Source organism: Lygodium microphyllum, chromosome 15, assembly GCF_053477565.2.
Source record: "Lygodium microphyllum isolate KBCC chromosome 15, Lygodium_microphyllum_v1.1.10, whole genome shotgun sequence".
Lineage (NCBI taxonomy): Eukaryota > Viridiplantae > Streptophyta > Polypodiopsida > Schizaeales > Lygodiaceae > Lygodium > Lygodium microphyllum.
Window position 1 is genome coordinate 87,338,293 of NC_141149.1, and position 26,591 is coordinate 87,364,883.

Genomic DNA, 26,591 nt, shown 5'->3' on the forward strand with positions numbered 1-26,591 from the left:
GACCACTACTCTCCTTGCTAGTGAGTCTTGCTAAGCTCCAATAAAGAAGCTTCTATCTTATGCTCAAGAGAAGAGGTGTTAGTTTGTTTTGAGATATTGTCAATCCCCACATGGCATCCAAGTATCTCACTACGGTCCCGCAGGGGACCCATGTGAAATCCTTGTGCAGTCGCCACACTGGCTGCCTAGTACCACATACCCAAAATCCATAGGATTTGTGCCAATTAATTAAGGCACGTCCTATTCTACAAACTATCTCCATGGCCGATACAAAGGCCCCAAAGTTACCCTCATCATTATCTAGATAGATTACTGTGTCATCCACAAACTCCACATCCAAAAGTTTCTCAAACTCAAGGATGTATAAACTAATGCCTTTGATACCTGTGGATCTCTCTCTCAAGAAGATGTTCATTGCCTCTGCTACAAATAAGAACAAGAAGGGGGCTAGTGGGCAGCCCCGTCTAACTAATCTCTAAATGTTGAATCTATCTCCCCACGCCCCACCGGTCAACACCTGGCTATGAGCTGAGTAAAGAGTTGCTATTCCCTTGGCCCACTACTCTAGAAATCCCATCCTCAGCACCGTATCCTCTAGGAACTCCAATTCAACGTGGTCGTATACCTTCTCAAAGTCAAGAAGTAGCACGATAAAGCCTTGGTTCCTAGATTGAGCCAAAGCTGTGGACTCCTAGAAAGTGAAGATGTTATCCAAGATGCTACACTCCTGGACAAAACCTATCTATGTGGGGTGGATGATATATGGCATCAATGGGGCTAATTTGAGATTGATCACCTCTGCAAGGATCTTATAGGTAGTTCCAAACAAAGTAATCAGTCTCCATTGTGTGATCTCCAATTTGTCTCCACTTCCTTTGGAAACAAGATGTATCAATCCCTTGGAATGTCTCTCTAGCATGACCCCTAATGCCATGATCTCTTGGAAAGTTGAGATGAGACCTGCATTGATGAGATTCCAATAGCTCAAAAAGGACTTATGATCGGGCTTCCTTCATAGCATTGATCTTTGCTCTAGTGATGTTCATCCTCTCACCTATCCATCTGCACCCTAGCCGTCTCTCCTCTCCCCTCTGTAAGGCAGCCAATGATGCTCTGGTAGATCTCCTATAGGCTCTCATCCAAGTCGCTAGCTGCTTGTCCAATTGAGAAGGTTTTAGATCTCCATGTCTATGTGACTGAGTCTCTAAGACCATCCTCATAGAACAACTGCTCTAGAATCATAACACTAGAGTGGAATCCTGTGGCTCTCTCAAGGAGAAGTAGCTGAATAGGTCAATGGTCCGAGAGGGTCATGCTAGGTATGATGCCCATTAGACCACCCCTCTCATAGGCCCAATCCTCCACATAAAAATCAAGCAATCCTAGAGAAAGTACTGGCTCCCATGGCCATGTCTCTCCTAGAGAACTGGAGGGAGTTTGTGGACCTGCCAAACTCTACTGTGAACGATGGGTCTTAGCCTCTAATCTGAAATAGTAACTCCTCCCAGGCAGCTTGCTTTCCTCCTCTAATAGCTTTTGTGTATCTTTTTCTCCTATCCTCAAGAGCCTCCACCATATTAAAGTCACCCCTACTATCCAATGTTCCACCTACGGTTGTGATTGACTAAGGGTATTCCAAAATTGTCTCCTATCTCATTGGCCATTTGGGGCATAAATGACCAACAGGCCAATAAATGACTCCTCCACTCTCACTGAGACCCACATAGCTCTCCCTAGAATCACAATACCCCAGTCCTATATAGACTAGGTCCACTGCTCCCCAACACATGCAAACTCCAGCCATGTATCTCTTCACCTTCCACAACTATTGCCCAATCAATGTGATTGTGGCCTGGCAATAGCTTTCCACAACAACAGGATATCCTCTTTGCCGAGAGATGGTGCTCTTGCAACATGAGAAAATCAATTGCTACTCCTACTAATGCTTTGTATAATTCTTGTGAAAGTGTCGTCCCCCAAAGCCTTGTACATTCCATGAGAGTATCCTTATGGAGTACGTCTCAGACTAGCATGGCTCTACCGCCCATGCCTATCTCTACTATCTCCTTGCATTAACTCTCTCATTTGTCCTCTCTACTATCTTTGTTGCAGGGTGGAGTGGTGGGAAGTCCTCTGAGGATGCATCCAAGTCCTCTATCTCCTCACTCAATCTCTCCTCACCCTCCTCACCTTCTAGGTGTCAGGTACCTGAGACGGGATCAACTCCGAAAGTTGCCACTTGGTGAGGTGAAAGTCTAGGAGACGGTGGTGCGTCTACAGCATGCTATATCTCCTAAGTCACTGCTAGTATCACTACCTCTGTGGGCTGCATCACATCTATCCGTGGTGCAATCTGTGGTGCTTTTGCAATCTATTGTGAAATACAACCGCGTCGATTGGGAGAAATCCTTCATGAATTTCTGAAAGAAGCCCCTAAAATCCAAGAAGGATTTCACTTGCCATATAGTTCATAGGATAGGCAAGCTATCTTTCATAACAATACCAAGTTCATAACTGATAGGTGCAAATAGGTTTGTGTTTATACAAGTTCGACAAAAAAGCTAGCACTACATGTACCTTTTCAAGGCCATTCTAGACACCATCCATTGAGATGATATGTTGAAGATGTATCAACCCCATGTGAGAAATTTGCAATTGGATTGCTCTACATACATCTCTCGACTCAAAATATGCAAGAAAAGATGTTCTTGTGAATGCCCCTTAAATGACTTATGGAAAATTAGTATGTCATCCAAGAACAGTGCTACTCAAGTATGTCATCCAAGAACATTGCTACTCACTTGTCAAGGTATATGGATGAAAAATTTAGTAATGCCAGTATCGTGTATGAACACAATGTTCACCACATCCCCTAGAGTTATCCATATCTAATGATTCCACAAACCCTTTGCGCAATACTTTGCACGGAAAAGCCTATCAATAAGGTCATCCATTTATGGTAACAACTACTGAGTCTAAATGGTGATTTTATTGAGACAACCTCCAAAGGTGTTTCATAGCAGCAAATGCAGCTGGATCAGTGAGACTGACGACCAGAAGACAAAGAAAACAGCAAGCGCAAGTTAAGATGATGACATGGCAGCCTCCAAAGGTGTCTGGCAGCAGCAAAATGCTGAATCGGTGAGATAGATGAGTAGAAGACAGGGAAAACAGCAAATGCAAGTTTGGATGATGACATGGCAGCTCGACAAAGTATCCTGACAGAAAAACACAGATTTTGTGATGGTTTGAAGAAGGGCAACAGCTGATCTGATGTAGACAGCAGCAGAAAAGTGCAAAACGCAGCCAGCAATCAGGTCGCCAGCTATAGCCAACTCCTCCAAGGCAGCAGACACACGCAGAAGGTGACCACCGACAGAAAACACAACCTCCTGGGGCTGACTGATAGCAGGCAAAAGCAGTTATCGGTAATAGGCTGCAATAGAAGGCTAGCAAAGAGGTGTGAGATGGCAGATGATGATGATGGAGAGCTCCGGCTGAGATATCCTCCATGAATGAGGTGTAAACAGCAAAGTTATAGCACCCTGCAAACTGCAAAAATGAGAGTGGGCTTAATGGGAGGGCAGCCTGTCTATATATAGAAAGATTGGGACCTCCCAAATTAGGGTTTGCATGTGGGACATAGAAACTCTCTAGGACCGTGCTTCTTCTTAATGAAAGGTTTAAATTCATTAACTAATTTGACTTTCAGGACTGTTTAAATAAAGATAATGCATTTCTTAGCTCGACGTCCCCTCTATGGCCCAAAATTGAAACCAGAAAGGGATTACAAACAAACCCAAGGCCTTTTTCTTTTCTTTCATCCAAGGCGTCCCACCCCAAAGTAGCTAAGGTATTGGGTAAAGGGTCCATGCCGGCTGCCTAGTGACCTACCAAGACTCTAGAGTCAATGGTAATCTTACTAGGGGAGCCCAAGTTCACCACAAAGAGACCAGAGCATTAGACAAAGGGTGCACGTCGGCCATCCAATGGCCTATTAAGTCTTGCAAAAGCGGATGAAAACACAGTAGATCTTGTGTTTTATTGTTGTTGTTTTTTTTTGGGCTTTTGTTTTCTTTCAAAAGATTTTTCATTGAGGGTTTTCAATGAGTTTGTGGCATATTGAGCAACTATGCCTCAAAGGGAGAACAATAAGGGATGGTCAACCCCAAGACCTTCACAAAACAAACAAGGCTATCCTTACCACTACTAGGTATCAATGACGAAGAATAGTGGAATGTGGGGACTATGTGGTAGAGACTAAAACGATAGGGGGAAGCAAGCTAGGCAAGCTAAGCAAGCAAGGGAGATTGCTATATGCAATATTGCAAATATGGTGGATCCAAAGTCAACCACGCCAAAGATCGAAAAAGAATAAATACACACAAATGCATGTTTGCAAGAATAGAATATTGATGTGCTAGAGCTATGCAAGAGGCAATGCAAGTGATCATGTTCATGCAAAATGGTATGTAATGGTACCACTTGGATAGTGCCCTCACAGGGAAATTGTTCACTTGCCCTAGATACCCTTTTACAATCATGGTCATCATGATGATTCAGTTAATGATACAAAGTACGAAATAAATAGATAATGTTAAAATCAATATGTAAACAACACAATGTCACCATCAAGAGAAAAGTTGCTCCTCTCAAAGGGGAAGGGAAAGCTAGAGAGAGTCGCTCTCTCCCCATCAATCTAAAGCAATAGGGGAGAGTGTACCAAAGCCACTCTTGGAAAGTAAGTATTGTAGAAATAGTCAATTGATTACCTTGGCCGATATATCTGTAAAATTTTCACATGAAGGCACAAACTCTAGGTCAATAGTGCCTAGCTTAACTTGCTCTTTGGTAAAATGGAAGTGTATTTCAATATGCTTCACCAGTGGGATGATGATGGGGTTACTAGCCTGTACAATTGCATTTTGGTTGTCATAGTAGATAACAGTTGAAGTAGCATAAGGGAACTGAAGTGCTGCTAGTAAGCTCCTCAAATAGATGGCCTCGGTGGTGTTATCGTATAGAGCCCTATACTCAACCTTGGTTGTGAAAGTTGCCATTGTCTTCTACTTACAACTTGACCAAGAGATGAGAGCCATGCCCAAGGAAAAGAGGTAGTCACCATGGGAACACCGCATGTCTGGATCTCCTGCCCAATCAAAATCAGTATAACCCTCTAAGCTAAACCATGACTAAAAGTCAATCCATAAGAATAGATACATTACAGATATCTCAAAACACATAAACAAGCAGTCCAATGTGACATCCTTGTGCAGTGAAATACTAAGCAAACTAATTGAGTACTCTAAATCTGGTGTACTAGGGATCAACCAAAGAACCTTCCCTACAACAAATCTATAGGTATGCTCATTGAAGGGCTAACCAAGAGTATCCTTAGATAACTGGACTGTGGGATCGAGAGGCATGGCCACATGTCGTGTCTAATCTATATAACATTGTTTCATCAACTAAAGAGTGTACTTCTGTTTTGACATAAAAATATTACACTTGGAATGCACTATCTCCATTTCCAAAAAATAAGACAGCTGGTCGAGTTCGATCATCTCCCGTGTGAAACCAAGATAGGCCTTAATTTTTGCTATGGCAGCAGAATTTAAACAAGTGAGAGTTAAATTATCTACATATAGCAGAATGTAGCTGACCGCCTCTAAAGTGATACAGATATATAAGTTCAGGTCATAAGGGGTAAAATGGTATCCATGAATCCTAAGGAACTCCTCCATCCTTTGAAATCAAGACAGCGGCACTTGCTTCAACCTGTAAAGTACTTTTCATAAACGATAGACCTTGCATTTTTTGTCAATAGAAGAAAATTTCGGTGGATACTCCACATAGACCTTCTCCATATAACTGTTCAGAAAGGCACCTTTTATATCCATCTGGTCGATCAGCTAACCGTGGTGAGCGGCTAGCCCAACCAATAGATGGAAAAATGTCAATCCCATAGTGGGGCAAAGATCTCTTCATAGTCGATGCCTTGCTTGTGTTGAAACCCTTGGACTACAAGGCGAGCCTTGTACTTGTCTAAAGTTACATCAACTCTTAGCTTGGTATTAAAAATCCACTTGGTCCCGATGACTTTCTTGTGACTCGAACGATCCATGAAAAGTCTCATTTTGCTTAATAGTCTCTAACTCCTTTTCCATGGCCTCGCACCATTGGGGGTTCTAAAGAGCCTCCTGCTAACTTTCCAGCTTGGAATGTGCGATATAGTATGCTGTAAAGAGAGATGCAAAGAAAGCATGAGGGGCAAGTTGGGTAGATCTTCTAGGGCCCTCCAAAGTGGAATCCGATGAAAGGATCCGTGAATCTTGCATGTTATGTTTGTATTAGCAAGGTAAGGGTTCTCAGTGAGAAGGCTTGGGGGCTAAAGAATCTATGTGAAGGTCAAGAGTGGGCAGTAGGTGCAGCTCAAAAGGCATTATCTCCAATTGTGTATGTTGAGGAACCGGCTCGGAGTCCGATACAGAAGACTACAAGAATGTCTCTCATCAAAAATAACATCTCTCTACACAATCATCTTGTTCATCTAAGGATTGAACATACAATAGGCTTTTGCTTCAAAGGACTATCCTACAAGAATAAGGAGATCTACTTGGAGGGAGTTTTCATATCTTATCATCAAAAGTGTGTATATAAGCACAACATCCGAAAACTCTAAAGTAGGAAATTATAGGCCAAGACTCAAAGAATGTCTAATACAGAGTCATATGAGAGATCGTTGCGATAGGGCACTGGTTAAGGATGTACACCGAAGTGTTAATAGCCTCGATCCAAAGGCGCTTAGGGTTTGGTAGAGATCAACTGGTGAGAGATGCCATGCTCCTACAGAAACTCAGTGAACTTGTGGAAGATAAACTTACTACCACTATCACTCCGCATGCCCTCAGCTGTGGGCTAGGAAAGAAACCGGTCATGTGGTAAAGGCCACTAGGTTGTGCCTCACCACGAGCAATCACCAAACCAGTTTGAGAGTCAAGGTCCTCCACAATGGTCGCAGTAAAGAAAACTGCTCACCCCAACCAACAAAGTTATTGAATAGATAACAAGTTTGCCCTAAGCTGAGGGACATGGTAGACATCGTTCAACATAGCGAGATCCGTACCCTTGTCAATAGGAAAACTGATGTGACTATGAACCTAAGACTTGAACAAGTAGTTATTTCTGAATCGGTCATGTCCAACTGCAAGGGCTCAGGTGAGAAAAATGTCCTGGATAGAGGTCATGTGATGTGTGGCTCCACTATTTACAATCCAAACAAGAGAATAAGTGCTAGGCTACAAAGAGTGGGCCTTTGTGATTACCTCGTCGTCGAGAGATAACTCACAAATATGAACAAGACTCACATCGTTAGATGTCTGTAAAGAGACAAGGTGAGTCTCAACAGACTAGTTAGACAAGCCCTCTAGCGTTGAGAATGAAGTTGACTATGGTGGCTAACCGGTAGCAGTGTGGATGTGGCCACTCCACCATCCTTGACTTCAGTTGCTGCCACCCTCCCTCCCTTAGTGGGGGTTGTCTAACTGAGGGCTAGGGATCCGAGTCTTTGATTTGGACTATGTGCCTCTGGCCTTTGATCAGCACTCGTCATAATGGCAACCTTTTGACAATGGTGACAATACCTATTCTTCAAAGGTACATTTTGCCACATGGGTTTGAGAGAAATTAAGTGTGATATGAAAGTTTCTATCCCGAGCCCCATAGCTGTCAGTCAAGTGTTCCATTGCTCAAATGCTAGGTCAAAAGTGTTGTAACTATGAGTGAAACTTAGGGAGAACTCGACTATGGTGGAGGCATTCCTAGCCTTCCATGAGTGGACCACCTCATATGGAACAAGTCCAGGATCAAGCTAGGGTTCCAACCCTTGCACAAGGTCCCATGGGTTCTGAGAGTCAAGTACATGCTTCATCAGATTTGACCAAGTAATATAATTTGACCTATTAAAACAATTTTTGTCAAAAAAAAAAGCATGCTTGGCTCAAGAGAAAGATGAACCATGAGGTGTCACATAAGGAGTGTAAGAAGGATAAGGTGGGCAGGAGGGAGAGGGATAAGAAAGAATAGGAGATGGGTAGATAGAAATAGGTTGTGAGTGTCTATATGGTACTAATGGTGGACACACTAGAACATGAATGTTCCCGTAAGGTGTCAATGGAGATGGAGATACTAGAGCATGTAAGCCGTGTCCGTTGGGATACAAGAGAGTGACCAGTGGGTCCACTAGGTATAGCCATGGAGGCAAACTATGATACCAGCTAATTGACATTTGGGTAAACAAGGATAGGAACCCTATGTTGGGTGTAACTGAAAGGTGTGTAGAATGGAGGCTGAGGCTTCCCCAAAGATGCATGAGCACCACCTGCAACTAAAGGTGTAGAAGTTCTAAAGAATGTGCCTATGTTGGAGGGACCCCTTCATGTGGTGTGTGCAAAAACTTACAGTGCTTGATATGCAAAAGTGAATGGTGTGGAAGGTAATGGCGATGCAATAGACAAAGTGGATGGGATATGTGGGTTTTGAAACTTAGTGGAAATGATAATGCAGTAAATTGATTTTGATTAGGTGATACAAATTGAAATGATGGTGAAGATGCAAAATACAATGAAGATGATACACCAAACTCATTCTAACTTTGAGAAGCATAATTAAAAGAAGGGAAGAAAAGGTAAATAAAATTAATCCAACCATTGCACCCATCAAACTAACAAATGCACTCTGTAAATTTTTAAGTCAAATTCCACTCGATTGTTAAATTGTAAAATGAACCCCAGCAATTGCACAAGCACATAGCACAATCACCCACATAATTTTGTAAATTAAAATCAACCCCCCTATTCATAGTGCATGCGCACACATGCTACATACACATTAACTTGTAATTAAAAATGAACCCCCACTAAGCCTATCTGAGTCACACAAGGACTGTAAGAGGTCTGACCTATCTGTCACTTGTTTTGACAAGGAGGTAGCCTTTCAGTGCATTTTCTCCTCCAATCAAGATTTTGCATGCATTTCTCAGACAATTTCTGCATACCTGGATATTGTCCACCCTTTTCAGGATTTTTCTAAGATTTTCTAGCATTTTACCAGCATTAAATGTTGATCAGCCATATTTTGGCCCCAGAAATTAGGTCGGCCAGATTTTGGAGTAGTTGGCCATTTATAGCATCCCCACTCAGTTGGTAGATCATTCGTTCATCTTCCTCCTTCCTTGGCACGTGCTCACTCTGACTCCGTCATCTTCCTCCATCTTCGGTGCTGCTGTCATCATCAGCCTAATCTGGTGCCCTCACTGACATTGTGGACTGCATGCAGGGACTGATGAGTCCTCCTATATTCAACATTCTTTCCTTGTTCAATGCAGATTTCTTTCTTCTTTTCTTGCAGTCTCTCTCTATTTCTGTCTCTGTGTTCATGTTTCTTCTTCCATTGCGCACTTCCTTGCCTCCGAAAAAGAACAGCAAACAACCTGCTACACCTGCTATGGATTGCCGACAGCATCCCACCGCAAGGTTGCATCATCTTTAGCCTCACTTGAGAAGTATATGCAAGTATCAAAACTCCTAGAGTTGCTTGTGTTATGTTGAGCCTGAGTACAATGTAGCATAATAACTAGTAATTTAATTTCGTAAAAGCAACTAATTTTACTGTGCTGTATGAACTTGTGCAGAATATCCAGGTCCTATTCTGTTGCAGCAAATGTGTATTCCCACAAGGTAAGGACAAAATATTGTTACTTAAGAACTTATGAGCCACCTTCTCTACATTCTGCCCACTGCTATTTGAGTGTATTTGGCACCCATATAAAGGCCTAACTTTGTACTTTTTTTCTTTTGTATAATGTCGTACTCAATCCTATTAGAAAATAATTATAATTTTTAAAACCAAGGTTCTAAATTCTCATCACATGTATACACACTTTTTTCCAATATTGATGTATAAGTTTTTGTCATGTACACACGAGAACTAAATAAAAGAATACTCTTGAGAAACAGAAGTTCTACACCTTTTGTTCCTCTCTTCAGGATAAAACCCCAAGGACTTCACTCCCAAGTAACTACCTCTCTCTTTTCATCACTTTTTTTAATACTCCTTTCAACTTTTCACTGAATTTGTTGCAAGGTTGTAGTGTGCAAACATGCTCGTTACAGGAAGGCTACCGATCTTGCTATCATCTATGAACCACAAAGCACTTGTTAGCGAGGAAGAGCATTGCCTGTATATGAAGTTCATGTAAACCATGAAACTTGATGGCTTGCATCTATTCTGTTAGCATTTGCTGAGTGACACTGTGAAAAGCAATGAGGATGTTTTGTATGTGCTCTGAAAGAAGCTATGCCAATTGTTTCATGTGTTTTCTTAAACAAATCGATTTTCCTGCTAACTGTAAGTCATGATTTCTTAATCACGTGACACCATACCAAAACAGATAGAATATGTGGAAGATACATATCAGTCCAACATTGAATTTGGGATGATATTAGCTCTAAAGTTACCCTTTAATAATTAACCAGAGTTAGATCTTAGCTTGGGAAACAGTGACGCCCCACACTCCCCACACCCCCGACCATACTCCCCCGGGGCCCAAAACCCTTTTGTATAACTGATCATTACCTTGTTAGACTTAAAAAGGTTCGGATGTGACAATATGTAAGCATATGTTGTCTTCATTTTGCATGTTGGAAGTATGTAAACATTTTGCAAAAATGTCCTACTAGAAAAGCACATGAACAAATAATATTATTGAAGTGCTTTCTTCTTTGGATCAAGCAAGAGATAAATCCATTTCTACTTACACTTGTATCTACATGGAATACTAATAAATTAGGCATATTAGCATTGGATTGCAAATCATTGGGAAATGGTAATGTTGGCCTCCTTCACAAAATAATTCTTTACAAATAGAATATATACATTGGACTACTGTGTTTGAAGAGCTATTGCCAATTCAAGAGTAAATATTTGTAAATGGTGCCATCATTATGCTCTTGTACTAGAGTCAACCAATCTTAACAAGTACAATTTCTAGAAAGAAGTTGAGATGACTTCCAAGCATCAACATCCCATTAAAAAAAAGAAAATTGTGGCTATAAAAAAGGATAGGAGTTCCAACTCCTATCTTTGGAAATTGCATATTTAGAAGCAAGGAGACTTCTTTGACATTTGTCTTTAACACACTATATAGACCTAGGTCATGTAATCTATTCAAGGTCCCAAAAACAAATACATAATGCAAGTGGCATATAGCTCAAAACAAGTAGCTCGACATCCAAAGGACTTGACATACATGGTCAATGATCAAGACTTGTAAAAGTCAAATGTGATCTCATAAAGAAAACCCTTAGAACCTAGTCAAGCCATATAAATTGGATGACAATGACATCATAATAAGGGCCACTATTGCTACACATAATCAAACAATGGGCAAGTAATATGTATCATTTTGCTTTGAAAGGTTTACACATGAGTTATGTTGATAGTGTACAAGTATTCTATAAGCTTGGATAACATTTGAAAAAGTGTTTGGCACCAAGGTTAAATACTCCAAGATGCTTTATTTTGAGCTAGGAATGGAATGAAAAAAAGGAGTTGTACCCCTTGTAATTTGACTAAAGAGTCCCATGATTCAATTGTCTTAAGTGAACTTTTTAGTGCCAAAAGAAGCTATCACCATTCTACTCAAAGCAATGCCTTTAGAATATGATTAGATTGTCACCATTCTAATAGAGGATCCAAATCCTTCCTTTGAGAAAGATTCATCAACTCCCTAGAAAGAGTGAATATAACCTTGTGATAAGAGGTGCAAAAAATATGTTGCATTAATCTTCAAGAAGAACTACAAGGAATAAGAGAGGCATTGTAGGTACTAAGAAGCCCACTTTAACCTAAAACGTGCTACCTCCATACACCATTTATTATTAGGTGAATTGTATCAAGTCATGTGAGCATGTTAATATGAGCAATGTTGATGATTGGTAGCTTACCATCTAATAGGGTTATTTGGCTAAGGAATTTTTTGGCCATTAGTTTGGTCACCTCAAACTTATGTGTATCTTTGACACACTCTAATTAGTACAATCTCTCTTTTTCCTATAATCCACCCTTGGAGCCTTTTGATCTTCATGTCGACTAGGCTCTTTAATCTTACACTCAAACTTGGATACATAACTTGACATTAGAAAAATTAGGTCTCCCTTATGCCAAACTATAAGGCATTCCTTAGGCAACCAAAAGAAGAGAGTCTAGAAGTTATTGATATTACTAATCAAATTTTTACAACTAGTTGCTTTTTATGACTAAAAGTACCCACAAATAGCATATTTTGTTAAGGGTAGGATAAAGAGCATATGATTGATACAAATGTACCTCATGGACCTAATGATTCTCTCTAGCTTATGATGTAAGCAATGTGAATGTGGATATTCTTCAATTCCACCAAATTATGGAATCAAAATTCACCAAATGATTATAGCCATTAACAACTCACAAATGGTCATGCTCCTAAGAAGCAATCAAATCAACCTATTCCATCTACTTATGAGGTTGGAGAACATTCCAAAGTTAGAGATATAAATCAAAAAATGTCTTTATATTCAAAGTATACTATGAGGCACAAATCACAATTTTCTCCAAAGAATCCAGACCATCGTGATTATTCTCACCCTCTTCCTAGAGAAGAAGAATCTCATGGGTGTGATCCATTCCATAAGTCAATTTATTCTTAGCCTCACATAGCTTCTTACCTTCATAATGCCTTTATCTATTATTATCTTAATATAGAAAACTTACTTTTTGCATGAAAAACAAAGTTAATATTGCATTATGTGAGTAATATAGAATGTTATACTCATGGTCTTATAGATTTAGCATATTAATGTAATTATTCATGCTCAAGATCCTTTAGTTATAACATTGGTGTCTCAATAACTCTCTATTGTAGATTGGCAATTTGATTTAGCTCTACAATTTGAGATCATAAGATATGGCTATTATGCTTAAACCTAACAAGTTATAGATTTAGCCACCTAATAATAATATCATCTTCCACTTGAATTGTTTATCAATACATTTCTTATATTTGCTCTCTTTTATTATTTGTATGTAAGGGCACCCCTCATTTTTTCTCTCTTTGATTGAAGGTAGACATTTTGTTGTTATCTATTTTCAAAGCTTGGTAGGTTATTAAAAGTGATCCTCTCTATAAGATCTAGGAAGAAAGAAATATGTATATCTTTACAAGGAAGCATAAGATCATAATTGATCATGTTGATAATTTTATGAAGTTTTGTACTTGGGACACCTAATTTGTTCATGATCAAGGCCAAAGAGCCTAGATGGAAGATAGATGTATCTAAGCTTTACTAATCTCGTTTTGTAAGATTGTACATACTTTTACATAATATAAATTTTGTGTCATATTTTTTTAAAGGTAGACCTTTGCTAAATACCCTTTACTTAGATTGCATTAATAAAGGATAAAAGTGCTTATGAACCCTTAGATTGGTGCAATTTTTGTCACTATAAGATATTATGTACTTTCAAATATAATGCAAATTGTTTAGGACATGTATTATCAATCTAAACTTGGCCTGATACATTTATGGCCATGAATCTTAGTGAAAAATCGACTTTGTATTTTTCCTTCAATATAAAGAATAAAAGAAAAGACTTGAAGAGTCATGTGAGGGAGGTTGTTGCAAGGTGGTTGCAATTGGATGCCTACAACTATTCTTTCTCGGATGTTTCTTTCTCTCTTGCTTCTATATAGCTCTCTTTCCCTTCTCTTATGCTTCATGTTTGATCTTATAAGAGAGAGAGTGAGTATGGAATTTCTAGTGAGATCTATTGTGTACAGTGGTTCATCATTTTGTATGGTATTGAAGGGGAGCTACAGAGCTCTACCCCGAGACCTACGGACCGCTTATTGATCAAGCGTTTCAAGCCGAGTGGCCGTGGCTACCTCTCACATAGCCAACGCACAATGCCTACCTTACGGGTGTAGTGAGCTTACCTTGATACTCGATCGAGTTCCCTCCTCTCTCTTGCACTCTGGTAGCTCCACGATCCTTGCGGCAAGCTCAAGCAACCTCAAGCCCTCTCCATCAAACTCCATTCTCCATAGCCACGCGAGAAAAGATAAAAGAAGATAATAAAAGAAGATGAAAAGAGAAGATGGGGAGCTTCTTCTCCACGATCCCTCACTCCCTCACGCTTCCTTAATCCCTCACTCAAGCACAAGCAAGAAGGCAAGAAACAAGAGAAGAAGAAGAAGAAGAAGCTTTGGCCACACACAAGAATGAGCTTCTCACTCACTTTTCAACTTTATATACAAAACCCTAAATCCCTTTTAGGCAGTCATCCCTTTATTCTCTTTTTTACATGGCCAGTCATGGCCTAGGTCCTTTTTTCCATTGTCCTTCTATCTTCCTAGCTTCCTTTCAACCGCCCATCTACATTTACAAATTGCACGGGTGAGAGCCCGATGCTCCTTAAATTAAATCATGATGTGCTTGTGCTCTTTTACAAAAGTTTTGACTTGCGTTTTTTTTTTATGCGTCTTTTTTTTATTTGGGACTTTTCTGCGCTTCTTGTGTTTCTAGATTTTTCTTGACACACCTTTGTTTTCCGTTTCACTTTGCCTTTGCCTTTGTCTTCTGCTTTAGCTTTTCCATATTTTTCACATTGTGCATCTAACGATTAACATTACCACTCTCCTAGACGAGTATCAATCCCATGGCACTCACCGTCGTAGATAGCAAGCTTTTGCATGCACTGAAGACGTGGATGGAAGGGACATTGGTGGCTGCCGTGGAGGAGTGTTGATGGTGGTGTGGAGGAAGGTCGTTGGGGGCACGTTGGTGGCCTAGATGGTTGGTGGTAGGGTATTGGAGTTGGTAGTAGGGCTATTCGTTGTTAGGGATTGCACTGATGGCCAGCATAAGTGTTGGTTTGTTGGGGATTCGGCACATGACGATTCTTGGAGGGCTTGCTGGATGATAAAGGATAAGAATTCAGAGTTGGGTGTCGATGAAGAGCGAATGACACTTTCGTTGGAGTTTTCAACACCAGTAATTGAAAACCTCTCATAGGTGGTCTCTCCCTAGGGGTAGTGCTAGTCTTCCTCTATCGTGCACAAGACATAGTTCAATTAGTTTGGGAGACAGGTCGAACTCTAAGCAAGCTGAGAGTATTGTCCTACACTTGAGGACCCAAACTGTGTATATATTTTGGTGCAGATATTATGTGAGTACTCGTGCATACTTAGATATTACATAGTTAGAAGAGCGTGTGGTTTCTCGTAACAATATGTGGATGAAGCAAAGTTTTCCATGTTGAGAAGAAATACACGTGAAGGTATATAAGACATCCTTTGCATTGTGACTGTACGACATAGCATAATTGAACACAGGGACACTGCATTTTCGGTAACTGGGAGCTATTGGACTTGCTTAATGAGGACGGTGTATTTTTCATGGCCATTCGTGTGGTGCTTACCACAATTAATTGCAATGATATTAAGGTAGAGTGCAAGAGGAAATCGTGCGAATGGGTCAAGGTGACAGGTCTAACCATAGGCGAGGAAAGCTCCCTAGGTATGTCCTACCCTTGATGTGCCCTAAACAATTGTGGGTGATGCTAAGGGGCTAGGGGACTAGGGACGGAGCCAGTCGCGACGACGAAGGTCATTGGACGTACCTAATTTGAGGACCCCTAGATATTGTGCTGTAATCGTGGGTACTTCGTATCTTTTTTTTTTGCCGTGTTCTCTTTCGTTTCCTTTTCTTATGCTTTTTTTTCTTTCTTTATTTATTTCTTTCTTTCTTTATATTCTCTCTCTCTTTTTTTTTTTTTGACCTGCTTGAGTATAACCATTGCAATATGTTGAGGCTATTAGCCTTTCAAAGGGTTGGGAAATGTCAAGCTTGGAAGGCTCGAGAAATGGATATTACAGTGATGATTGTGTCCTAGCCTCGTTGTTAGAGAAGCAGTCATTGAGATGTGGAGATACACTTGAGATATTGCAACCCTCTTTGGAACGTGTGATGATGGTACAATTGGGGTAACAACTGCCATGAGTGTCCAATGTAGAGTGTAACCCAGAAAGAGGAAGTGGTTTAGATCATGCTTTGGCCCATGCGACGTGGATACTCGTACGGGTGATCTTTGCTTTCGACATCGTAGCTTTGTCGCGGCTCTTTGTGGGGTCGGTGGACTTGGGCATTGAACACTTTCGCACAAAGACATGTGTCATCCTGCATCCACTTGTCACTTCATGAGAGTACATGCATGGCATATGTCGCAACTATAATAAACTAGTGCAACGCAAGGAGACATCATTTATCTGAATACCATGGTGTTGACTTAGATACTTATCACCTGCGCTTGATTAGCTTTTTCATTTGCTTAAAGACATGAAATATATTAAACGTAAATATGAAAAGTTTGTACAATGGGAACATGTCAGCACTTAACTATTCAAAGACAAAAAGTCATGGCCAGGTAGCATTTGATAAGCCTTTTATACAACATGGGGCTACTCTACTTGTACGAGGCAGGGCGAGTCTGGGTGGTCGGGTGACTAAGGCTATGCTAGTGAGGGGCTCCTGTGAGGCTAGGTGGGAAAAATGTCGGCTAGGACTCGGATGGTATAGTCCCTGGCCACAATTGTCTCCAGAATGCTTTTAAACAATGCGTCAAATTCTTGCTTGTCTCGAGCTGCCCTCTCCTCTTTTGAGCACCTAGTGCCCGAGCGTCTGGTGGAAGCCTGCGCGACCGGTGTTGTCATGCCCCATGTGCTCCCTTGAGCTTCTATTTCCCTGGCCTTGGGATTTTTTTGCCTACGTCCGGGGTGGTGTTTCTTGGGGCCTCATTTCTTTGCATATCTTTTAAGGGTAGGTATGTAGCATTTCAACGGAGGAGCTTGTGTCCTTGCAAGCCAGCTGCACTGGCTGCTCCATGTTGGCTACCGTAGGGGGACCTGCAATATGCGAACCAAGGATTAGGCCTTGAGGCAGGATAAAACTATTCAAATGGAACGGATTATACAATGGGTTATCAAGCGCACATGATGAGAAGGGGAGAGATGAGGCATGCAGTGTTTGTTGTAGAGGGATGGCTCCCATGATGATGTTCGTTTTGCCTCCAACCATTAGCAGATCTTGGCTAATGCTAAGTTGCACGGATTGGTTGTCATGGAGTAGGGCATGGCTCATCCTCGGAAGAATAGACTAGAAAGGGAGAAAGGTGTATAGAAAGGGACGGTACCCTGTCTACACCATCAGAGATGTTGGTCAGGGCTTCCTAAGGTGGTAATGAGGGTTGCATGCCCTCCACCTAGAGGCGGGAATGGTCACACAACTTCTAAATGTGTGGTGAGAGGAGGACCTGAGGAGCTTAGCCTGTTGAACCCAACTCTTCTCCCTGCGCTTGACTATCATTGCTCGTGTGTGTTGATATTGTCTATACAGAGTTACAAAAGTCATTGTTTATTTATATATATATTTACGAATCCATATCACTTGACGAGGATAAAAGCCAATTGTAGAACTCCGGATTGTACTGAAGTGTGGCACACGCATCTAGTACTCGTGGCAACTTACTCAATACCGATAGATATTTTGCAACATCGAGCAGCATGGAACCTTATCCAAGTCTACTGGCAACATGTAACTCCTCCTCGGTGAGAACCTTATTAGACAGAGAGTTATCTTGGATAGTTTTAGCTAAGTCCGTACCCCGAATGACAGTCAGCACTCCAAAGGAAGTTGGTGCCACATAGATTGGGTCTCTTTGAGACCGCCATTTGGCTAATCGCTCCTCTGAGACTATCATGATCTGGGCTCCTAGTTCGGCCATTGCAACGCGGTTTTCAAACCAACATTGTTCAAATTGACTTCGATCCTCTGATTGTCGCTTTAGTTTCTCTATCTCTAAGAGATTTGATTGGCAGAGCACATCATTGAATGTTACAATTAAGCGTAGTTCGTCGACTTCCTCATCAGAAGTGAGTCGCATGCATTCATGTAGGAGCCTGTTATAGTGCTCGTCAAGATGTTCTTGCTCTTCCTAGGATAAGGGAAATGGCAAGTATTCTTCAAGTTGCTCTTTAGGGAATGCGGCCATGTCTGCCAGGACATAGACACGTGCGAACACTTTGAGCTTAGCCTCCAACTCGGTTAAGCATTTTGCAACACTTCTATGTTCAACGAGGGCTTGCTCGGTTGCTATCTCATGCAAGTTTCTAGGAGTTTGCCTAGACTTTAGCATAGCTGGGGGCTTAGGCCTAGATGACCAAGATTGGTCAACGCTAGGGTTGTTTATGCTCTTGGGGTTTCCATGTTTCCCCTGAGGCTTTGTTATTGTGTCATGGTTCTCCTTAGATGTGACTAGTATAAATTTGTCACCCTATTGTGACATCATTGTATCTACTCTTGATTGGTCAATGCGAGTTCTATTGTCGGTGGATTGAGTATTGAAAACAACCATTGATGGTAACGGCTTCTTTGATTTTTCAGAGCACACGGATGTGTCTGTAGGAGAGGCATCAATGGGGTCATTGGTGGATGGACTCGATGCTTTATTCCTCAGCTCTCCAGCGCTCTTAGTGTCAATGTTCTTGGGGTCCACAACAACCTGTAACTGTTGTTTTCGCTGTTTTCTCCTCTTTTTCTTGGTCAGTGAAGGTGCATCTCTCAACGACTAAGGACCCTAGACTAGGTCAACCATTGATGTGCTTGGTTGGGCCTCAACATTCTCTTTCTCTAGTGTGTCCTTATGGGACATAGTCGTGGCCTGCTGAATAGCCTCGCTAGGTTGAGAGGATACAACTGTCTCCCTTTTTGGAGAGTCTAGCTCTTCCCTTCTGTTTAACTCCTCCATCCTAGACTTTAGGCGCTTTGGAAGTACTAGAGTTGTCAATGAAGTTGGTTGCGACACCTCCTCCACAGGTAAACTACCAAGGACACGTTCTACAAGGGGCATTGTCACGGCTAAGGGCTGTGACTGTTGTGATTCCTGATTGGAAGTAGTAGCAGCTAGTTCAGTGGACTTGCTACTATTGGTGGATTGCAGTGTCAAGTCCTTAGGTCGATTGGAAGTGGTCGTGTCTTTTGTTGCCCTTAGAGCAATCACTTGCGTAGATGGAGTATCAGTTGAGCCAGCCATGGTGGATTGCACAGGCATATCCTTAGGTTGAGAGATAAGGGTGGTGTCATGTCATGTCTCTTGGACATTTGGAAGCTTTGATGTAGGTAGAGATTGGGATTGAGTAGCCACACTTGAGGACTATTGTGCTTCCTGTGTCCGTTTAGGGGAAGAGGGTGTAGGAGACTTGGGACTCCTAAGTGGCTTTGACACTGGCTGGGAGATTTACTCGTGGGGCTGTTAGATGATTTTGCTTTTTGCTTTATTGAGCATTTAACCTTGCCATGAGCAATGTTATGCCTATGATGCCTGTTATCCTCTTGGGGAATCAAAGGCTCCTTGGGCACTAGTGGCTTTTGCGTATCCTCAATGATTACATCTGATATTTTCTTGTCAAGCACACTAGGTTGAGGATCTACCCTCCGATTGGTCCCGTTTGGTTTTTTTATTTCAACCATGAGGGGCTCGGTCACTCCATTGTTGTTGACTTGAGACTTGGTTTTTCGTTTAGATCTTCTCTTACGCTTCTTTGCTGTTGATACGATATGGCCTTCAATCGAAAAGGTTTAGCAAGGGGTTTTGGCACCCAAATCCATCGGTTACCTACATAATACCCTTGAGCACGTAGCAATGCTTTGGATATCCATCGTGGCGTTGTGCTGACCCTCCATTGATGCCTTCGTCTATAAGACTTGGGCTTCTTTTGGGGTCTTCTACGATATTTGTAAGTCCAAAGCTTGTCCTTGGCATTGTCTCTTGACCTTCTTGTTTCAGGCATGGCCTCACTTACTGGTTCTCGTTGTTCGACTTCTTCATTATCAACTCTTCCAACAAGTCCTTGCTCTCGTCAGCAGGCTTGACTGTTATGTCAATACTCTCCTTGCCTTTCCCTCGAGGTTCGATGAGGTCACCCTTGCTAAAGGTTGTGACTATCCTCACACTTGGTAGTATCAGGTGTATCCTCTCTGCTACATAGTCGGCCTCACACTTGGTCGCCCTTTTGAAGGGTCTTCCTAGGAGGGTTTCCTTCCTGTAATTAGCACTATTTGGAGGAACATGAAATAGGATAGGCAAGCTTTCAATTTCGATTGTCGCAAGGATTCTGCACTTCCCTATTAGTGCTTGTGGGTGTCCCCTGTAAGGGCTAAGAGTTGCATTTATCGGTGTGAGCTCTGGTTGGCCCAGTAGGGTCCATGATTCATAGGTCAAGATATTAAAATCTGCTCTTTCATCAATCAGAGCATCGATAGTGTGCTCTCTTTTTGCAGTGAGTTTGACCCTAAGATAAGCAGGTGGTACTATGTCTTCGTCTTCCGAGTCTTGGCTTGTAAATTTAAGCCTTCTGACAAATGCCCTTGAGTCCCCAACTGCATGACCAGATGTGGATTCTCCACTGATGTCTTGGATCGTCAGTGCAGTGCTATTCAAGGAGCATCTATTGTTAGGACTGTCATATCTAGTCATTCTCGCTGTTGCAACTGATGTTATTGATTTCTGCTTTGACTAGATGCAGTCCGTATGCAATACATATGTGTTTTTGCAGTGTGGCCTTTTTGCCCTTGTTGGCTAGATTGGCCCATTGAGGTTCTGAGGTCTCTGTTTGTCTCTGTTTGGATATGGGTTTTTGGTTGCTCTTTTGTCAATGAGAATCCATGCTCGTGCAGAGCCATTACTACACTAGGGTCTAATTTGGAGGACCTGTCACGACGTGTGTTTTCTCTCCAACCTACTTGGGGGAGGTGCGGAGGGGGCAGCGGGGGTCGAGGGGGGTCAAAGATGTGAACAGGGTGGCCAGGACTATCAGTTCAAAAACCCTCTATTATAAGTTCTGGTGAAGTGGTCTGATTTTGGGAATCGGACAAGCTGGTCCGATTTTGAGACTTGGATAGGGTGGTCTGATTTTGGGAATCGAACAGACTGGTCCGATTTTGAGACTCGGACAGGGTGGTCCGATTGTGAAAATCGGACAGTCCAATTTCTACTTTGGTCCGATTTCCCTAGTCGGACAAGGGGGTCCAACTCCTGCGATAGGATGAGTGGTCCGATTGCGGCGCTAGGACCAATGGTCTGATTTTCACACTAGGAAGAGTGGTCCGATCCTTGCAGGTGGTCCAATTCTCGTAGTCAGACAAGGTGGTTCGATTCTCGTAATTGGACGGTCCAACTCAAGAAATCGGGTGGTCCGATTCTGGGAATCGAAACCAGATAACTTGGTCCGACTGAGCAGACAACAGCCCGCGGTTGCATGCAATGACTCAATCTCAGCGCCTACTCCATGGAATCATCCAGTGCCTTCCAGATAGGTGCAAAACACTACAAGGAAATGCCAGGCATACCTAGAATCAGTGTGGTGCTCGAATTGAACGACACTCCAGAATTTGTGCCCCTATTTTCATGTTTTCAGCAGTAGCAGAACCCTTTCTGTTTTCCTTCTTTTTCCTATCCTAATCTTAACCTAATGTAACAAAAATAAAAAACAGAGATGGAGATGGAGATGGATGGTCCTACTCTAATATTCAACAACAAATCAAAATACTTACTTGCTCCAAGGATTAAAACCTCCTAAAACTCCTAACTATCTCGAGCACCAGTTCGGGCTGCAAACCCTACTTCTATGCTCGATTCGATGCACGCGGCGCTCGAGGCTCGATTTCGTCAGTCCCGGCAACGGAAATCAAAATGGAGGGGAGCTACAGAGCTCTATCCCGAGACCTACGGACCGCTTATTGATCAAGTGTTTCAAGCCGAGCGGCCATGGCTATCTCTCACATAGCCAACGCACAATGCCTACATTACGGGTGTAGTGAGCTTACCTTGATGCTCGATTGAGTTCCCTCCTCTCTCTTGCACTCCGGTAGCTTCATGATCCTTGCGGCAAGCTCAAGCAACCTCAAGCCCTCTCTGTCAAGCTCCATCCTCCATAGCCGTGCAAGAAAAGAGAAGAGAAGAGAAGAAGAGAAAATGAAGAGAGAAGATGGGGAGCTTCTTCTCCACGATCCCTCACTCTCACACACTCACTCCCTCAATCCCTCACTCAAGCACAAGCAAGAAGGCAAGAAACAAGAGAAGAAGAAGAATAAGCTTTGGCCACACACAAGAATAAGCTTCTCATTCACTTTTTAACTTTGTCAACTTTATATACAAACCCTAAATCCCTTTTGGGCGGTCATCCCCTTATCCCCTTTTTTACATAGCCAGCCATGGCCTAGGCCATTTTTCCCTTTGTCCTTCTATCTTCCTAGCTTCCTTTCCACCGCCCGTCTACATTTACAAATTGCACGGGTAAGAGCCCGGTGCTCCTTAAATTAAATCATGATGCGCTTACACTCTTTTACAAAAGTATTGACTTGCGCTTTTTCCTTGTGCACCTTTTTCCCTTATTTGGGACTTTTCTGCGCTTCTTGTGTTTCTAGATTTTTCTTGGTATGTCTTTATCTTCCATTTCACTTTGCCTTGGCCTTTGTCTTATGCTTTAGCTTTTCCATATTTTCCACCTTGTTCATCTAACGGTTAACAGGTATAAGAGAGCTTTCAAATGCTTCTTTACTAGTTTTTGGGATCTATGAGAGTATCACATCCTTGTTTACCATCTTGAGGAGGATGAGATCACAAAATTGAACTTTTCCTTGGGGTTTCTCCACCGCACAAAGCTTCATATAGGCATAATTCTTTGCATGGAAAAGAAATTCAAAGACAAGTAATTGAATTGTTAAACAAGGATTTAATTCATACAAGTTCTTCTTCTTTTGGTATTCCTATATTGTTGGTTGAAAAAAAAGTATACAATATGCATTGATTATATAGCTTTAAATAAGGTGACTATTAAATATTGGTACTTTATTTCAAGGGTTGATGATTTGCTTAATAAACCTAAGGGAGCTAAAAGTTTTTAGCAAGATAGATATCAAATCATGATACCAACAAATTTGCATGGATCAACTAATGTATATGAGATTGTATTTAAAACAGTTTTCTTACTATGAATTTATTGTTATATCTTTTGGTCTCACTAATATCGTAGTTATATTTGTATGCATAATCAATAGATTTTTTTTTTTGAATTATCAAGGTCTTATTATTGTTTTCTTTGATGATATGTTTGTTTTTAGTAAATTAAAGGAGAAACATGTGAAATATTTTAGTATTATGATTGATTTAGTAAATTAAAGGAGAAACTATAAAGGTTGGCCTAATCTTATGAGTGTGGATAAAGTTCGATATTTTATGGGATTACTAAGTTCTTATGAAAAATTAGTCAAACTTTTTTCATTGATTGCTTTGCATTTGATTATATTGTTGCATAAAAATATTGGTTTTCATGGGGACCCTAGTTAACAAAAATCCTTTGACACTTTAAAATATCTTTTGAACCATGTACATGTTTTATAACTGCTCAATTATCCCTAGCCTTTATTTCTTGTAGTTAAGCTAGTGCTAGTGGTTCAAGTATAGGAACATTTTTAATGCAAAATGATCATCATATCACCTATGAGAGTCATAAACTAAAGCATTCTGAGCAAAACTATAGTATTTATTATATATAATTACTAAATGTAGGTCATGCTTTGGATATTTGGAAACATTACCTGATGGGGTTCAAGCTTCTTCTCAAAACTAATCTTAAATAGACCATAAAACATTTATTGAACCAATCTCTCATTTTTTACAAGCATATTAAATGGCCTTCTTTTATTCAAAATTTTCATCTAGTGACTCGATATCAGTTAAGTCATGTTAATGTGGTTGCAGATACGTTGTGTCATAGACTAATTGAAAATATTTCATCTCATAATTTTCTTTGTTTTAATAAAATTAAAACTATATATTTAAATCATGTTTCTATTGTTGAAGTTCAGACTTTTGATGTAATGATTTTTTTATATGTTTTTTATCTTGATTTTTCTTTTATTTGGCAAAGATTTTAGAATACTAATATCACTATATTTGATCATTACTCTTATGCGAAGAATGAATTTTTTTATTATTAAGTAAAGTAGTGTGTTACTGTAGCTTTTAGAAATATTACTATGATTAAAATGTATACACCTACTTACATGGAATATAGAGGATTTCAATCTATGATAGTTGCATGCAAATAATATTTTTATTAGCTTGCAGTGAAGCATAATATTGCAAAATTAGTGTCATAATGATTGAGTATCAATGCATTAAATGTCATCTTGGAAAATTGTATGGTTTGCTTATGGCTCTACCTATACCTAATGGCCTATGGAAACAACTCTCTATGGATTTTATTACTAGTCTTCCTACAACATCCACACCATAATATGATTTGAATAATAGTAGATTTTGTAAACATACTTATTTTATTCCTTACAAAAAGGCTTTACATGCTCCACTAGCTATTGAAATTTTCATTAACTTTATATTTTCTCATCACAGGTTTCCAAATATCATACTTTCTAATTGTGATGGTTGATTTTTTAATCATTTTTGTGTTTAACAATTTAGGTTCTAAGATGAATTTCATACCAGCTTTCCATCTTGAGAGTAATGATTAGAATGAAGCAACTAATAGTGCAATCCTTGATCTTCTTATATTCTAAACTATTAATATGTCCGATAATTGGGATCAACACTTGTCTATCCTCTAGTTTGCTTACAATGACACACCACATTTTGCTACAAGTAGAACACCTTTTGAAGTTATCTATGGAAAGAAATTGTCTATTTTTAAGACAACAATTGCTACTCATGTTCAACCTACTCTGTTGATGCTTTGGTAGCAACCATAGAAAAAATTTAGAAAAAGTCACTAAAAAGATTAAGCAATTCCAATTGAGGTATGTAGCTCAAGCAAACAAGAAACACAAGGCTATTAAATTTTGGGAAAATGATTTAGTGTGATTGAGAATTGAAAAGAGAGGTTAGAATCCATTCAAAGCTATCCAAAAAAATAGTGTATGGCCCATTCGATACTTTTCACAAGATTAATGAGAATACCTTTGAATTGGGTATTCCTCCTCATTCGCAAATTTATAATTCTTTCCATATTAGTATGTTGAAGCCTTTTAAGAGAACACCTCTAGCTACACATATTGATGGTTCTCCTTTGTTAGAAGAACATACATAAATTTCAATTCATAAAGTACTCATTGACCACAACCAGAAAAGAAAATTGATGTCATATGTATCTAGTGAAATATATAAATCATTCTATACAAGAATCTTAGTGGATTAAAAAACCAGTGCTAACTCCGATCTATGATAATCTAATAAATGCCTATCACTCACAATCCCATTAGATATCCCACGGGCACAGATTCACTGCATGAGGCAGTGTTTTGTGTGAAACCTGTGAAATCTTATTCCATATAGAAAGATATAGATTCATCACATGAGGTAACACTATCATGAGGTTAGCTACCCTTGCATTTTTATTTCTTTTATCAAATGGGGATAATTTCTTTTTAAACCCCCAAGAAATATTATAGGATTATTATGATCATGATATTTTATTGAAACTCGCTATGAAAATAAGTTGATTTTATATTATGTATTTTGACTTTTTTTATTTGCCGCATGATTTGTGACTTAATGCATAAGGTATGTGTAATACTGGTTGCATTATATCTACCAGATAGACAAAAGGATACTAATGTGTTGTGTCGCGGTGAGAAGATTATTAGATAAAATTATGCCAAATTATTATTTTGGAATACATATTATAATGCATGAAAATTATAATTTTATATCATGTAATATTTTCACACAATAAAAGTTAGTTGGTTAGTTCAAAAGTTAGTTAGTTAATTAATAAGTTAGTAAGATTACTAACTAAAGACTAACTAAGGTAAAAACTAACTAATATTAATTATTAATAATTTTTATTTAATTTAAAATATTTTATTTAAAAAAATCAAGAGTCGTAAATTCGATATTTTTTCGAATTGGCAAGGACCGTGGCCACCCTTCACGTAAATTACAACGTGAACGAAACTTATGAATTATATTAATCACTAGGATAATGTGTATAGTTTGGATGGTCTAAAAATATTAGACTTTTGGACAAGACTAGAATATTTTAGATATTTTAGAGATTATCTTAATTTTTTTAAAAAAGAGATATGGAGATTTCTAGAACTAGATGTCATTTAAAAGAAAAAAACAAGTGATGTGTTAGTTAGTTTGAAGATTTTAAAGAAAAGTGACTGACGAAATCGCGTGCGCCGTGATCGCAGTTTACAGGCAGTAGACAGCACTTCGAACAGAGAAAAGAAGGAGTGAACTGAGAGCTTTCTAAACAAGTGTCTTGGAGTTTTACCCCCCTTTCAGAGCCAATGAAACCATCAGATTTATGATCTGACCATCAGATCACTGATCTTTCCAAGATTCCCCTCCACAAAGAGCTCCACTTCTCAACCACAAGCCCTCTTCTCCAATTCACTATAAATATGAGGCATGGG

General features: G+C 40.1%; 1 protein-coding gene across 6 annotated transcripts in view; it reads left to right on the forward strand.

Annotated features, from left to right (window-relative positions):
• LOC148024742 (uncharacterized) overlaps positions 1–10,024 on the forward strand; it is a 267,919-nt gene extending 257,895 nt beyond the window's left edge. For all 6 annotated transcript variants that reach the window (XM_087694403.1, XM_087694401.1, XM_087694400.1 and 3 more), the window contains one exon: positions 9,692–10,024. In XM_087694403.1, coding sequence (XP_087550529.1) covers positions 9,692–9,836 — 145 coding nt within the window. In that variant the 3' untranslated portion in view covers positions 9,837–10,024. The remainder of the gene's footprint in view (positions 1–9,691) is intronic.
• The last annotated feature ends 16,567 nt before the right edge of the window (positions 10,025–26,591 follow it).